The sequence below is a fragment of the Protopterus annectens genome, chromosome 7.part0 (genome assembly GCF_019279795.1).
Source record: "Protopterus annectens isolate FY-2018-M chromosome 7.part0, PAN1.0, whole genome shotgun sequence".
NCBI lineage: Eukaryota > Metazoa > Chordata > Ceratodontiformes > Protopteridae > Protopterus > Protopterus annectens.
The window spans coordinates 392,948,075-392,964,650 of NC_056739.1; the positions used below are offsets into that span (position 1 = coordinate 392,948,075).

The 16,576-nt window shown below is 36.2% G+C and overlaps 1 protein-coding gene across 3 annotated transcripts in view; it reads left to right on the forward strand.

The window, feature by feature from the left end:
* Positions 1 to 16,576, forward strand: part of SOX13 (SRY-box transcription factor 13) — a 770,893-nt gene that overhangs the window by 642,883 nt on the left and 111,434 nt on the right. For all 3 annotated transcript variants that reach the window (XM_044076961.1, XM_044076959.1, XM_044076960.1), the window contains one exon: positions 8,500 to 8,608. In XM_044076961.1, coding sequence (XP_043932896.1) covers positions 8,518 to 8,608 — 91 coding nt within the window. In that variant the 5' untranslated portion in view covers positions 8,500 to 8,517. The remainder of the gene's footprint in view (positions 1 to 8,499; positions 8,609 to 16,576) is intronic.

Below are 16,576 nucleotides of genomic sequence, written 5' to 3' on the forward strand. Positions count from 1 at the left end.
GTGTGCGTATGCGCACACCTATATATTTAGATACATCTATTTATATACATCTACTAGATACATTTATTTATATACATCTACTCTCCGGATCGATTCTCTGCTGGAGCTCCTTCTGTGTGGAGTTGCATGCCCTCCCCGCAGTCGAGTGACGTTAAAAGCATCCATGTAGGTGCAAGCGTGAATCGGCGTGCCTTCGTTGTGTATATGTATGTATGTATATTTATATACATCCTCTGACTCTGTTTTTAAATATGCCATAACCCTGTTTTTTTTCTCTCACTTTGTATTGCAGTTCCTGTTTGTGTTATAGTAACTTACCTTTAATGTCTCTATAATTATCATGCAATGTTTTATAGGCTTTAATAATTATTCCTTTTTTAATTGCAGCTTCTGTTCTAGATCGTATTAAAAACACTACCAGTGCTGGACTTTTATTTAGCACCCCCCTATTTCTATTTCTTTCCCTATACTCTGATATCCTTGATAGGGAAGACTGTCTCTAACCTGCAGCCCAAATAAATTCTTGACCTCTTCCCATTCTGTTCCCTTTCCCTTTCTAGTTATTTGCTCCCAATACCTTGGTTTCTTTGCCAGTTTTCTCCAATAAATTCCAGCCCCTCTTGCCTGTTATCTGTATCTCTAACCACAGTCATCCCTGTCGGCAGAATCTCTTTTCTCCATTCTTGTGCTGGTGTAGTTCTTAGAGTACTCCCTGCTGTTTTATGAATATAATACTCTGTATGATTTTTGTTGTTCTCCTTAAGTGTCTGTATCCAAAATCCCAATGTGTACTTATTTATTGAGCTTCCTCCCTGTATCATCATCATCATCATCATGACTTTCCACTTTGAATTATAGTTTTCTGTTTGTGTTATGTATAAGAGCCTTAACTGTGTTGTTCTAAAGTACCCCTCAGATCAGGTAATCCCAATCTGCCCTGTTCTACTGGAAGAATCAATTTATCCCATTTGACTCTAGCAGTCTTCTCCTCCCAGGTAAAGTCCTTCAGCTCTTTGTTAATTGCTATTCACAGCTTCTCCTGTTGTTGATAAAAATATGCCTGACCTGTGTATAAGACTAAAAGGACTAAAAAGATTTAATTGCTTGTATCTTAGTATCAATATAACAAAGCTTCCAGTTTCTCAATTGTTGTATTATCCTCTGTTTAGTCTCTTCGCACATATCCTGAGTTGCCACAACAGAGTCATTACTAATCAATACTCTTAAGTAATTCATTTTATCATGCCCCCATGAATTATGGATATTATTGGACCAATTCAAGTGTGGGTACATAATCTACTGCTATTGCCTTTCTTTTAGCTTCATTAATTTTACATCCTAAGAAGATCTGAAACTGTCTTAAAATGTTCCACAACACTGTAATGTCCCTTTCTGATTTTCTCATGTATAAATATGTGTATATGTATATATGTATATTTATATACAGATGGCACAGTGGTGCAGCAGTAGAGTTGTCGCCTCACAGCAAGAGGTTCTCCAGTTCGATTCTTGGCTGGGGTGCCTTCTGTGTGGAATCTGCATGTCCTCTCTGTGTTTGTGTGGGTTTCCTCTGGGTGCTCCAGTTTCCTCCCACATTACAAAGACATGTATCTGGAGCCTTTCTCCCTGGGCCTCTGCTGAAAATTGGCTTTGTTCCAAGTCGGACTTTCCTGATTATTTATTTATTTATTTAACATTTGTTAAAGTAATATCATCTGCAAATAGCGACAGCTTTACCTGACTAGCATAAAAATTATTTCCTTGAATTTCTGAGTTCATTATTTTCCTTGCCAGTAGTTCTGAATGTAATGCAAACAACAAACGGGAAAGCGGACAACCTTGCCTATTCCTTTACTCAAGCATAAGTTATCAGAGAGGACCCCACCCACTTTAATTTTCTCCTCCGATCCCTCGTATATACTCTTAATCAACCTTATAATTTTTATCCGGGAAAGGAAAATATCCCTTGCCCTGATCTGGTTATAAGTTATAAAGAGCTTTGTGGAGCAGCAGTGGGGGCTACAGTAACCCCAGCTTTCGCTGGTTTGGTGATGGCATGGTGGAAAAAAGACATTTTACCCACCATGGTCTTGCTTCTGATATTTTATTGTATTGTAGGTACATTGATGACTTGTTTTCCATCATTAAAGGTCCTCTTTATAAACATTCCACTTTTGTAGCACAACTAAATTTGAGTTGTGATTTTTTTGAAATTTACTTTGTCCCTATTTTAATAAAGTAAACTACTTGGATGTGAGTTTGGAATGGAATTCTATAGATAAGTACTTTTCCAGTAGAAGTTTTAGGAAAGTTACTTATGATAATAATTACCTACAGTGTAGTAGCAATCATCCCTTGTACATGAAAAGAAATGTTCCCAAGGGTCACTATATTAGAGCAACTCATATGACCACTGATGATGATTTATTTCTTGAAGAAGTTAATTTTATCAGTGAATTATTTTTGTGTAGAGGTTATCCATTGTCTTAACTTCAAGAAGTTAGTACTAACATTAAAGACAGAAGAGAGTTGGAGTCCCCCCCCCCCCATTTTAAAAAAAGGGGCTTTGTGTTAAGAACACTATTGGTCAGTTCACTCCTAGTTAATTTTTGACAGCACCTAAATGTATTATTAATATGACAGTAGATAGTAACAAAATCAAGTCAGTAGTCACTAATAACTGGAAGATTATCTCCGGCAATAGTGAATTACATACCATTTTAGGTGATAACCCTTGTTTTGTTTATAAAAAATCTAATACTATCAAGAGTTTGTTGAGAAAAATGAGACTTTGGTATCTATGCCTGTGACTGATAAGCCTAGGGGTATGTTTAAATGTTTCTGTTGTAATGTTTGCAGATACATTTATGAAGGACCTTTCATCAATTTACCTCATTTAGACCGCACTGTCAGTGTACCGGGGAGATTTAATTGCAACTCCACTAATCTGGTATATATTGCTTTGAGTTCTGGCTGTACTGCATTTTACGTAGGGATGACTGCTAGGAATTTAAGTAAACGCATTAAGGAGCATTGTTATGCTATTAAGGCCAAGGATGACCACCATGCTTTATTTAGACATTCGGTAGAATGTAGTTTATATAAAAAAACTACCTTTAGTGTTTTGGAACACACTGAAGTTGATTTAAGGGGTGATAAGTTAAGAAATAGAGTAGAAAGAAAATAATGATTGTGGCAGCTTAGACTGGGGGCTGATAATCCCCCAGGCTTAAATGAATCTATTAATATCAAGTGTTTTTTTACTAGACTGTAGATAGAAAGTACATATTTTCACATTTTTTTTTATTTTATTTTGACATTTGATATATATTATAAAATGTTATAATTGTTTTGTTTTAATTAATTTGCCTTATTGCATTAATTGATTTAATTCAATTATGATTGTGGGTGGGACATGATTTTTGTATACAAGTGTAGTAAATATTTGTATTTGTATTTCTGAAGATGTCTTTGAGACGAAAGTTTATGCTAATTCCTGGTTGGGTGTCTTCCTCTGTTGCTCCAGTGTTTTAAGTTGGTACTGTTATCAAAAAACTGATGCTTAACAGCAATCTTTCTAAACTCATGCATATTATCAAGGTAATCCTTTATTTTCTATTTAGCATTCTGCAGTTGCTCTTTTTCTTCTGATATATTCCCCCTATTTTGCAATATTTTAACATTTGTCAGCCCCTCTAAATAATTCTTGTTACTTCTTAACCATATTTCCCTTTCCTTTATTTCCACCCTAGTTTTAAACTCCACTTTAATTTTATCCCACTCCCCAGATATATTTTCAGAAGAACATTCAATCTTCTCTAGTAGCTCCTAAGTTAATTCCAAAATCCATTCCTTAAATTTCTCAATTTTCAACCAATAGTTGGGAAAGTACCAGTGTCTCATTTTTATTTCATTGCCTTGTGTTTTTATTTTGGTTATTATTGGTGCATGATCTGAAATAGTTATTGGGTGTGTTTCAAGAACCTCAATTAAATGCATATGTTCCTGTGAGATATAAAATCTGTCTTGCCTAGCCCACTTTTTGTATCTCTGTGAATAATATGCAAATTCACTCAGAACTCCTAGTACTGAATTCACATCCTCCATGCCAAACATTTTCATAAATTTCTTCAAAAATCTACTCTTCTTTTTTATATTTTCCCTTCTGGGCCCCCCAGACACATCTTCACTGTTGCAAACCAAATTCCAGTCCCCACCTGTAAGTAAAATTCCTTGCTAAAAGGTGATTATTTCTCCCAGAATTTTCTTAAGCTCCATTATAGCAGTTTTAGGTGGAATGTAAATGCATGCCAGTGTAATCCTCCTCCCTAGCCAGTAGCCCCTTAGTATTATGTATCTTCCATTATCTTTTTTCCCCTCATCTATCACTATTGGAGCTCATCTTGCAATTAATATACATACTCCTCTTTTCTTTTGCCCCAGATATTCCACTGAATAACCATCCTGAAAACTTTATCAAATTCACATGTTCAGTTCTTTCCAGGTATACCTGTAGCAAACTGTAGATGTTTTTGTATTATTTTTGAATACTGTCAAATTATTGTTCTTAAAATGTTTTAGTAATATTTTGGAGGTTTTCTTCCCTGGTCTCCATTGAAAGTGGGCACCTACCCAGTTAGACTTTCCTGGTAATCAAAGTCAATAAACACATAAATGTATGTATGTATATATGTGTGAGCATACACACACGGTCACCCATACAAACCTATCAAACACACTCCACCACTCGCTTTCAACAAATTCCACACCTAACTATACCTAAAACTCTATCTTAAAAGTATACACACACACACACACACACACACACACACATGTACACCCCTAATTAAACTTCACATACAGATAGCCAATAACAAACAAAATAACAAAAGGATGTTACGGAATTACATTATTAGGTTCCTAAAACTTTCCAAGACAATCCAAAATGCACACATGGCCACGGCACACACCGAAGGAAGTATAACAACTGTATTTTATGTGGTGGCTCCCACCCCTTAACTTGTATATACCAGCTTTATAGACAGACACCCTTGACCACAGTGAATACTCCATTATGCTGCAATACCTGACATAACCCAACTCCACAGTAGCAGTCTTCATTCTGCCCTGATTTTGACTAAAAATTAAACTCGTGAAAAATGTCAAACATCTGTGAAGTTCATGAAATTCATGGTAAAGAAATATGCACCCTTTTCCTGTTATCGGGTATGTTTTTGTTCTTATTAATCATAGCAAAATGCATCGTTATTGTAACAGTGTGCTGCATTGTCTGAATTCATACGTACTGCAGACACATTTTTATATAAAGGCTTGAAAACTTTGGGTAGGAAAAAATCTCTATCACTTTGTCAGTTCTGTTAATGCCTTCCACAGAATAAATTTTGTTGCTGTGGATTTGGTCTTTTTCTTTTTTGCAAACAGGAGCAGCAAAGAAAGTAAAATAAGGTCTCAGTGAAATTGTTACCTAGTTTTTTTCTGGCTAAAAAAGGACATTGTATAATAGCAGTTGACCTCTTTAGTATGCAGGTTATTGTGATATTTACATATAGGTGGGAGCTGTTTGGTTTCTGTCTTTAGCATTGTAACTAACCACACCCCTACCTTTGGGCAAAACAGTGAGACCCACAGCTGAAGGTGGGTAATTAAGTGCTTTAAAGACCAGGTTGTATAACCAGTTTTTAACATGCGTTCATGTACATTTTCATTACATCTAGAGTCTTCAGCATTGTTTCTGACAAAGTAGCTGGCCATGGTCTCTGCTGCAGTTCATGTTCATGGGGAGCTTTTGGAGCCACTGTCAGCAGTGTGGACTACTGTTATCTTTAGCCATGACCTACATGTAAAACATGGAATGTAGAAACACAAGTACTACAGTAAAAATCTATGCACTGTTTATATACATGCACAGAAATGTACCAGTAAATCACAGTGAATTTGTAGTATGTAAGAACGTTGCTAGTAAACTAAAACAAAAAAAGCCGTGAGCAAAAAGCAGAGTAGTTTTGCTTACTTGCTAGTAAGATATAGGCCTTAAGTAAATGCTAAATTCACCCATAAACAAGCTGATTTTTGGTATCATGTAAATTAGTTTATTCATCAATTATGTAAACTGTTCTGGAATAGGACTGTCTTAATATAATACAGAAGTTTTTTTTTTTGACAAATGCATATCAATTGTGCAGAAAAGAATTTATTAAGTAATTTTATTATATAAATGTATTTATTTTGTCTATGTAAAAATATTTTGTTAAACCAGTTGTCCACCTGGTTTCAGGCTCCTTTTCAGTGCAGACTGGGGAATATTAACTTGCTCATTCTTTCACGGTAGACAAATGGAACCAAACCCAGAACAACAGGATGAAGCTCATTAAGAAAGCACTCTGTTTGCGCTCGGCACTAATCTGTCAGATATGCTAAAGAATAATAATTCTGTGCCAGCGTGTTACATTACTAAAGCCTTCCTGTGGAACCCATGTTAAAATAAGGCCGGCCTTTTACTTCTGAAGTTTTTTTACAAGTTTGTGTAGTCATGTTATTTTTTTGTGTGTATACAGAAATAATGTTGCTTCCAGTAACCGTTTTTTTTTTTTTTTTTTTTTTTACACTGACTGCAAGATTAATTAGCAGAATTGTAGATAATCTTGAAATGGTTTTTTTTTTTTTTTTCCTTCAATGTTTGTCTTGCCAGAAGTGGTCACGTTTAACTTTTGAGTATGACTCTGTGTTTGTCCAGTGGTCGCTTCTAACTTTTGAGTATGCCCCATTCCTTGCATCATCTAAAATGCGTGAAAATTAAGATGGGACCCCTTCCCGGGGACCCATATGACCGAGGTTCAGCCAGAAGCTTGGGTGATGCTTGCTTGCTTACCTGTGCTTGGTGGTGGGTTGATGGGCTTGATGTATGGCACATCTCCCACAAATGTCACCCCAGTAGATGTAGGATACCTGACAGGAACTGTCTGCTCGAAGAGGAGGGAGAGTCACCTGAGCGGTTGCATCATTTGCATTGGAAGCAGGTGATGACTGTATGCTTTGTCCATTGCAGTACCACCTTTAGAGTGTTGGCATGGCACATGAATGCAAGAAAATCCTGTAACAGCGCTTCTAAGACTGACTCTGAACTGGTTCAGAATGAATTTACAGAGTAGATCAATCTGTCATAGATGTTTATCAGAAGTGGGGGTATCCCCCCTAAAAATATTTACACATTCTGTCTGGGAAATGTTGCTGTACATAAATCTGTACTCCCCAGTGCACGTGCATAATATCCTTTTTAACAGATTTTTTTTTAATCTGTATCTCATAGTTATTACATAAGATATATAATTATTTCTGGGAACTTCGCATGGAAATGTTGGTGTTAATTAAATTATTGGTGAATTTTGTTTCTTGTATTTTATTTATGTGGCATAGTCCCATTGTGGAACAGCATCTTGTTTTCACTGTAATCCTGCTGTTATCCTTCACAGGTGGGTAGGATAGATAAGGTGATTCCCCTCACCCTAATATAGTTAGACCTCATGATCTTTGAGTGTATACTGGTGTTACAAGTGCATTGCTCAGCTGCCTTGGTTTGACTAGGAATACTTTAACCTATAAACAAAATATTGATATACAAATTGTAATGGGATCCTGTTTTATATGTAACATACATAATAGTTATACTGCAACAGTCTACAATAGAAGAACATACTGTTGCCTTGTCTGTTTTTGTAGGTCATGATTGTGGCAGTTCCTAGCTTGATTAACAGATAAGTAGAATTATGAAGTCTGTCTTCACACTGCATTGCCAGTTATTGTTTTTATTCATTTATATTTATCAGCTCACAAAGATAGCTGAGGTCCTGAAAGGGTTTGCATTGTTTTACAAGTAAACACAGCTTTGTGTGCTGTTAGTCTTTTTAAGATTTACATGCAGCTAGCCAGTCTAGGTTCAGAATATTCAAACTTTTTTTTGTGAGGAATCTTGTCCCTAAGCAGCAGCTAAAGCGAGTAGAAACTTAAATGTTAAACATATATCTGAGTAAGAAGGGTAACAATTTGCAATTGTACGTGTAATGTACTTGTTGGATTTTCAATCTGTCTTTAAGTGAGTTGTGTCTTCAAAAATAAAACAATATTACACATGTACCCGTCAAGGAAATAAGTTATGATTTAAGACTAAGTGTAACAGATAAAAATAATCTAACCATTTCCTATGGGTGGAACTACAAAAAAATGATTATGATCTGCTTTTAGGTTCTGAGTTGATATACATTGCAGCAATTACAAAGAAAAAACATCTTTTTTTGTTTTTTATTAAGCATCTGTCTTTCTCTCTCTCTCTCTCTCTCTGCTAGTAAGCACTGACCTAATTAATAATAAGTAAATAATTAGATAAGTCCAGGAAAAAATGTTTGCACAATTTCATTCTGCATTCTTTCTGAAGTGACAGCTGTTTGCTGTGTGGTACAGGTAACCAATATTTTTTTCTTATAGGAGAGCTCAAGTCCAGGTATGGAAATGGTGCTGGAACGCCAGAAGGCATCCCCTAAACTCATTGGTGCAAGTCAGGAAAATGCAGACCTTGGAAGAAACTTGAAGGATGGTGAGAATGCAATATATTTTAAAGTATATTTGTAAACAACACTACTACTACTAGACAGCTGCTTTTTAATGTAGGATTGCTATGTTCCCACCAGGTGTATAAGACTTTTACATGTAAAAGTGCAGGTAGCAGGATAATCCTCCAGAAACTGTTCGTATTTGAAATGGCCAACTATCAGCAAATACTAGAGGCTCACTACAGTGTAGGAGGTCAAGTGACCCCTCAGGCACAGTGGACCCAGTGTTAATTATACTAACAGTAGCAATAGAAAAGGCACATTTCCTGTGAGGAGTGTGTGTATGTGTGTGTGTGTGTGTGTGGGGGGGGGGGGTTGTACCACACAAAAACATAGTTTTGAAACATTTAAGATATGGGGTTTTATTAAAAGTAGAAGTACCTTCCACCTGGCAGCTTTCAGATTTTTACCCCAAGATCACAAACATATTTACAAAAAAAGTAGTACAGTCAATTTTATCAAAACCACCAAAAAAACACTGGGCAAGCACTGAGGAAATGAGAAAGACTGCAATATTAAGGTTTTATTTAGACCAAAAATGAAAATGCATTGTATAAACACTCTATAACATGTACTGTTTGGAAAAGGTTCACTTTTGCAATATTAGATGTAGTAAATAAAGACCCACGGGATAGTATTTTTAAAAACGTGGTGGAAAAAAGGGAAGCTGAGGGGCAGTTACGTTTAGCTTGCATATATTCCCCCAGATTTAAATGAATATGTTAATATTAAGTGTTTTTTGTTAGAAGGGTGACTGTCAAATAACAAAAACAAAGTAAAATACACTTATCAAGGGTATCTGAACTTGTCAGAGATTTGGGATGCATGGCTAGGCTTAAAAAGGCCCTTGTGGTTGTTAGCCTAGTAAACACCTATAAACCTATAAAATAAAGTAAAGGGATTTTTATAGAGATCACGTATTTACAAATGGTCATTGAGTTTTATTGTTCTTATGATTTTATTGCACAATGTTTCTGATTGGTTCATTGGTTATGTTTAGCTGCATATATTCCCCCGGGTTTAAATGATTATGTTAATATTAAGTGTTTTTTGTTAGAAGGTTGACTGTCAAATAACATAAACAAAGTAAAATAAAGTAAAGGGATTTTTATAGAGATCCTGTATTTACAAATGGTCATTGAGTTTTATTGTTCTTATGAATGTATTGCACAATGTTTCTGATTGGTTCATTGTTAATTGGGTATTATTGGTTTTACTATTTAAACAATGTTGGAACTGTTATTTATGTTTCTGAATAAGTCCTAGTGACAAATAGCGATTATTAAAGGTTTAACTGTGCTAAAAACCTTAATATTGCAGTCTTTCTCGTTTCCTCAGTGCTTGTCCAGTGTGTTTTGGTGGTTTTGGTAAAATTGACTGTACTACTTTTTTTTGTAAATATGGTATTTTTTTGGTTTACACTGGTGTTGGGAGCTGCTTGGTTTTTTGGTTTCAGTTTTATCAAAACATTGAAAGCATGAAAAAAAACATACACATTGAAAGCATGCAGCTGCACCCACTGCATATTACATGTTTTCCTAAACATCTTTATTAACGTCACACATTGTGTTGTGGCATGAATATACATTCAGCTATAAAAGAGAAAACAAACCATTAAAATGATATTTTTCTTTTGTACATATTATCCTAACATGATTTTTGTTGTGTTTTACATGTTGTCCTTTTTAGTGACAATTGTACAGGTTTTTGATGTCATCACCCTTTGTTGAAGTTGTACATGCTTGTGTGCATAATGTGTAGCATTCTAGATAATGTATAACATCACATGCATATTGGATAAAGGGAGTACACGCTACCCTTCAACAAGATTCTTTTGTTTCTTCATTTAACCTGTGATTTTATTTTAACAGTTATCTCCTCAAATGAAATCTGTTGACATTATGAAGGGAGTATTTGTGTTGCCATGTTGCAGGACTCATAGCAGCACCTGCATCTTGGGTTCTGCATTATAAGTCATATATGTGTTACGGAGCTATGATAATGCAGCACTCATTCCCTAAGAACATTGTCTTCTGCTGTTGAGTACAGCTGGTATACTGACATGCAGTGCTACAAAACTGACATTAGACAAGAAATGAATGCATGTTTGATTTCGTGTGCATCTCTCTCTTAGGTCAGTGACTGGCCTCCCCCTCTGTGGAAATGTGCATTCTTTCTGCTGGTAGAATTGTATGTTAACATCGGTGCTGACATCTTATAGCTGTACAGGCTTTGTCACTCTCCTTTTTTTGGATAAAGTAGCCTTCAAAGCATTTAAATATGAATCTTCCTTTAACATTTTAGTGTTTATCCTTACTTTACTACAAATATAATTTTTATATTGCTTACCTTATTTTTCAGGATTGTGTGTGTAATTTTGAGGTGGACACAACAACTGTTTAAGACAGTTTCAGATTTATATCAGTGTAATACTGTACTGGGCTTATGCTTCACTGTTGTATACCTAACTGTACTTAATTTACATGCACTTATTTTGCAGCAGGATGACCCCTATAGACTACAGTGGAACCATATGTAATATTACAGGTCACAAGCTGCATCCATTCTTTCCTTTCAGGTATCGGCAGTGATGGATTATTGGCTAAGAAACTGTGATACGTGGAAAACAAAATCATTCTAACCATTTCAGAGGTTACAATGAGCTATAGACAAGATATTACAGAACTTTGAGAAAGGTTTTATTTTAAGAAGCCCACTGTTGGAGCATACATATTGTAGATTTGTCATTTTTTATGCATAATGGCAGTAATACTGTTACCATAGCTAGGACAGGAAGAGAAGGACAACTTTCCCGGGTGCAAAGTGTTGTGGAAGGGGGGGCACGCAATCAGGTGTTCCAGATCTTTGTTTTATGCAATGCAGGCTTTTAAAAGCCAGTATTGCTTTTGCAGTTAAACCTGAGCATTGTAACACTCAGTGGGTGGTGTAAACTGGAATAATACAGTTTAAAAGTTAAAAAAAAATCTATTTTTAAACTAAAACCTGAGAACTGTAGCACTCTGTGCAGGCAGACTATAAACTGCAGCAACTGTTTGGTTCATTTGTAGCAAGCAGTTTGCTACAGTTTAAAAGAAGGAAATAGTTTTTTTTTCAGTAAAATGTGTGGAAGGAAGGTCAGGGGCAGGGCACAGAAATGGAACATGAATGGCTGGGGGGTGTCACCATCTAGTAGGTATGCCAGTAGAAGGAACAGCAATTGATTTTTTTTTTTTTTTTTTGCTCCTCAATGGAAGAGCTGGAGGGAGTCATCAATGTGTTATGGTAAAGTATTTTTTTTATTCTCTTAATAAAAGAGCTGGGGGCATGTATCTGACTTTAATAAGCCAATCGCTGCAGTGAAGTTTTTGTATTTTTTTTATTTTTTGGCTTTTCAATGGAGGGAGAGGGGGGTTGAATGTGTGTAATAAGCCGGTCGCTACAATGTAGTGATCAGCTAATTACAATGAAGTGCTTTTTTCTGTTTTGTTTTGCTGTTCACTTGAACAGCTTAGAGGGTAGAGTGCTGACTCATGGAACCGGCACAGGGTTCTGGTTGATCCAGCTGTTCTTCTGATAAATACTACTCTAGGTCTGTCCTAAAGAGAGGCCATAGATGTAGTGGGATTACCAAGTCAGCAAATGAAAATAAACTAAATGCTGCAAAGTGTAAAGAAAGGTAATATTTATAGTGCAGAGATCTGCCTGCATTCCAGTGTAGATCCCCTGTAAAGATAATGCCCAAAGCAGATTTCTTGAAGCAGCAGCTCCTGAAACACTTTAATATTGTTTTGACTGGACTTTGAGACTGCAGTTGTGCAAGCGGGGTTTCATCTCCAGTGCATGTTTTCTATTTTCCTTGATGCTGTATAACCATGGAGTTAATGTACGCATGCATGTGTGTGTTTATCTATATATCTATCTATGTGTATACATCCATATGTATATGTATCTATATCTAGACAGATAGATTCTGAAATCTCAGTCAACTGACATAGATCCATGCACTTGTACAGAGTATTCAGACTACCAAAACTGTTTAATAGTACCTTAAATACTTTTGATCCCACTGTAGTTATTTCACAGAAAATTGCTCTATCCATTGCAAAGTTTTTTTCATTAAAATTTGGCACAGTCGGTTGAATTAAAAGCGAACACCATACCTCATGTGTCATGTCTTTGCCTCATCATGGAATGTTCATCATGATATGAGGAAGCAGTTAGGAAAAGTGGTTGGGATATGGACCTGTATTCCTGTAAAAAGTATTGCTAGAAACCCAAGTTTTCATAAACATTTGTGAAATCCTGCAGATGTATTTGCTCAACAGGAAATTAATCATTTGTTTTACCTTTATAACCATTTACTAAATGCTACAGTTTTTTAAGCATTTCCTTGTAATTAATTGGGTGTAAGATGATGGTTTCTCTTTGTTAGGTTTACATTGAGGGTGGAATGGCAGACTTAACTGTCACACTTTTGTTTTCATCACTGCAGAATCCATCTGATTCCAGAATGAAGTTGCATGCCAGTTTTTGAACTAAATAGATGAAGGATGTAAATATTATTGAATTAGTGTGCGTGTGTATATGATGTGTATGTGTGGTATAAACATCCTAACAAAGGACAAAGTTAGAAACCCTAATAAAACCAGAGGTATAGTTAGCTGTTGTGGTTTCCGGAGTTGTTCCCCGATCTGGCATCACCCAACTTTAAAAACCTCTTCCATTCTTTTTTATAATCTGCATGAGCTGTAGCAAACTGCTTGCTACATTTGTAGAAAGTAGCTGCTACAATTTATGCCTGCCACATGTGGATTACTGAAGCATTTCAGCACAAATGCAATACAGGCATTTAAATTTTAAGAAAGAATAGTCCATATGCAAAAAAAAATCATTAGTACAATGAAAAATTTACACTTTGAAGAAGCATAGTTAACATGAAAGCCATTATTGCACTATTATTCTTAATGAAAGAAATGTTCCATTTGATGATGAACTTTGTTTTTGTTTGCATTAGTTCTGTTTGCATCGTAGGGCATTGTGTAGAGCTTGTTTATTTTTTTTATTTATTTTAATTGTTCACTACCTTGTGTAGCATTGTGTCATTTGCCCTGCTAAAATCCATACAAGACACATTGTTTACACCTTTTTGATCTTGGATGTGTGGGCGGCCACGGTGGTGCAGTGGTTAGCATTGCCGCCTCACAGCAAGAGGTTCTCTGGTTCGATCCTCTGCTGGGGTGCCTTCTGTACGGAGTCTCCATGCCCCCCCCTGTGGTCACGTGGATTTCCTCTGGGTGCTCCGGTTCCCTCCCACATCCTAAAGATATGCTGTAGGTGGATTGGACACTCTAAATTGGCCCTAGGTGTGATGTGTGTGCCTTCTGTGGAAGGTTGGGCACCGGGCTGGCAACTCAGCACTGTAAAACTCCACTGCCAATCATGAGTGGACAGGTGCTCTGCTGTGGCGACCCCTAACTGGGAAAAGCCGAAAGAAGAAGAAGATGATCTTGGATGTGTGTACAGTAAGCCTTATTAGATTAGTATGGCATGATCTTTATGTTGTGACTCCATTTTTCCTTATGTTATCCTTGTCCCACTGGTTTTCATATAAATTCTTTCCTACAGTAGGGACTGTATTTTTTTTTTTTTTTGTTTGTAACGATTGAGGTCAGACTAGCAGACAAGTTTTCAGCATCTGTTTTGCTCCTAGCCTTACCTGTTCTTATGTTTGTGTGTTTAAAAGGTAAGCAGTGGCTGCTTCTGTTGTGCATCTTTATTTTTTGCCAGGACCATTTCTTCAGTGAAATGACTAGGCTATATTGGCAGGATTGGTTGCATATATTTTCTTTATATACACCAAGCAGAAGTATTCATTTCATAGTCTTCGTATCTATCTTTCATTTTTGCAAACATTACCGCTGTTTACAGCTTCTCCCTTTGTCTTTCATTGCTTTCTTTGCTTCTGTTTAAAGGTTATATCTGCCATCTTTACTGAACTGGATATCCCTTCTACAGTTTTGGCATTTGCCTTCCTGACTGCCTTTCCTGCATCTTTCTGCTTTAACTTGTACTGTTCTGTATGCCTGCATTTGTTTGTTTATTTCCTTACTTTTCTTAAATAGTTTCAGTTTTTTTCCAAGTCTTACTGCTTGGTTTCTTACTTGAGAACCATTTTATATTTTTGGTGTGCACATTTGTTTCATGCAGATTTCATTCATCTCTAATGGTTCTTTTGGACTTGCACTCTATTTTCAAGCCCTTGTGCTGTAGATGTTCTGAAATGGCTTCACAACTTGTCAAAGTCTGCTCTCCCCAAGTCTAGAACCTTCACTGCTGGCTGGCTGTACCTAGCTGACTCGATAGTAAGTCACTCAATTTTGTGATCATTTGTTGCCACATAGCTGCCTACTCCTAAATCTGAATTTGATTTGGGAACATGATGTTATGAGCCTCCTTGTCTTAGTTGACTAGATATTTCTGTCTGAGGCTGCTGCTTTCAGGGCCCCTTGAACAGCTCTGACCTTTGGTGTGGTTGCAGTTGTTGTTCCCTTTGGTGATTACTAATGCTGGGCTTTTTGTGTGAACCTGTGCATAAACAATGTAACTGTAAGGAAACTGCAGAAGTGTATCTCACCACATGGTCCACCAAAGAAAGCCCTAATGTGAGAACGTGCCATACATTTTTCAGTTTTAGTAACCACGTCACAATTGATGACACAAATATTTTAAAATTTTCTGTTTCTTGGATCAGGATAAAATAAACACTCTAGGGGAGAAGAGGCCTTGCAATCTTTTGCTTTCAGTACTGTAAGATCTCAGTAGCAGGAATGACCTCTATTTTTTAAATACTGTTAAGTGATAAATTACTCCTTTCCTATCTAGCTCGGTAAACCAGATCATGCCATAATGACTTTATTTTAATACAGTTATTTTGCTAAGGAAAATGTATAGTGTACAGTACTTAACCAGCATTCCATCATACAGTACAGTTTGTGTTTTTCTCTTGCCTTTAAAAAAATTGTGGCATTAAGGGTGACAACAGCAATCCTTATCTACAGTGCAAACATATTCTGTCAACAAAAGCAGCTGTATTAAGCATTAGGTAGGGGGAATCACCCCATAGTTTCCAACTTTTTTTTATTAATTTTATACATTAGCACATTTGCTGCTGCTTTATGAGTCATTCTTTGCTTTAAACTTAGTTTGGATGGTTTGTAATGCTGGACCACGCTGCATGTTAAAGCATTTGCTTAAATTGAGTTATTTACTGTATACAAAGCAGAATTCCAGCATTAGTAACAGTCCTTGTACTTTTCATATGTTGAACGTGGAAGTACTTCATCAACAGCTCCCCTTCCTTTTTTATGCCATCCTAAGAGTGATCCCTACTTTTGCTCCTCACGGGTCAGGTTGATATGGAAATATGGATGGTACATATATATATATATATATATATATATATATATATATATATATATATATATAGTTCTGTTTGGTGTGTTCTGCCTGTTTTAACCTTGTTTCAGCTCGTTTATTTTTGTTGATGCTAATCTTGTCACTTGCTTAGAATGCCACATATACAATGCCTTACTAAGGAGCTGTGTACTTTTGCTATGTTCATAGTCACAAATAAAAGTCCCTGGAACCAAGGCAATGAGAGTGTACAAATTCAATTTAATATTACAAGTTAAACGCACAAGTTAAAACCTTCGACCAGAGGGCTTCCTCAGGGTTTAAGCTAAAACAAAAAAATGTATCTTAAAATTTTGTAGCTGATTAATATCACGACTAATACAGTTAACAAGCTTAACAACAGCTGTATTTCTCCTTCAGTAAGTGTTTTAAAGATGCAAAACTGTTCAAGCCTGGTGGAATATGGGCTGTCAAGCATACTATCCATTTCATTTCAGCAGTCTCTGTTCTAAGTAACAAGTCTCCTCCTCTTATGTATT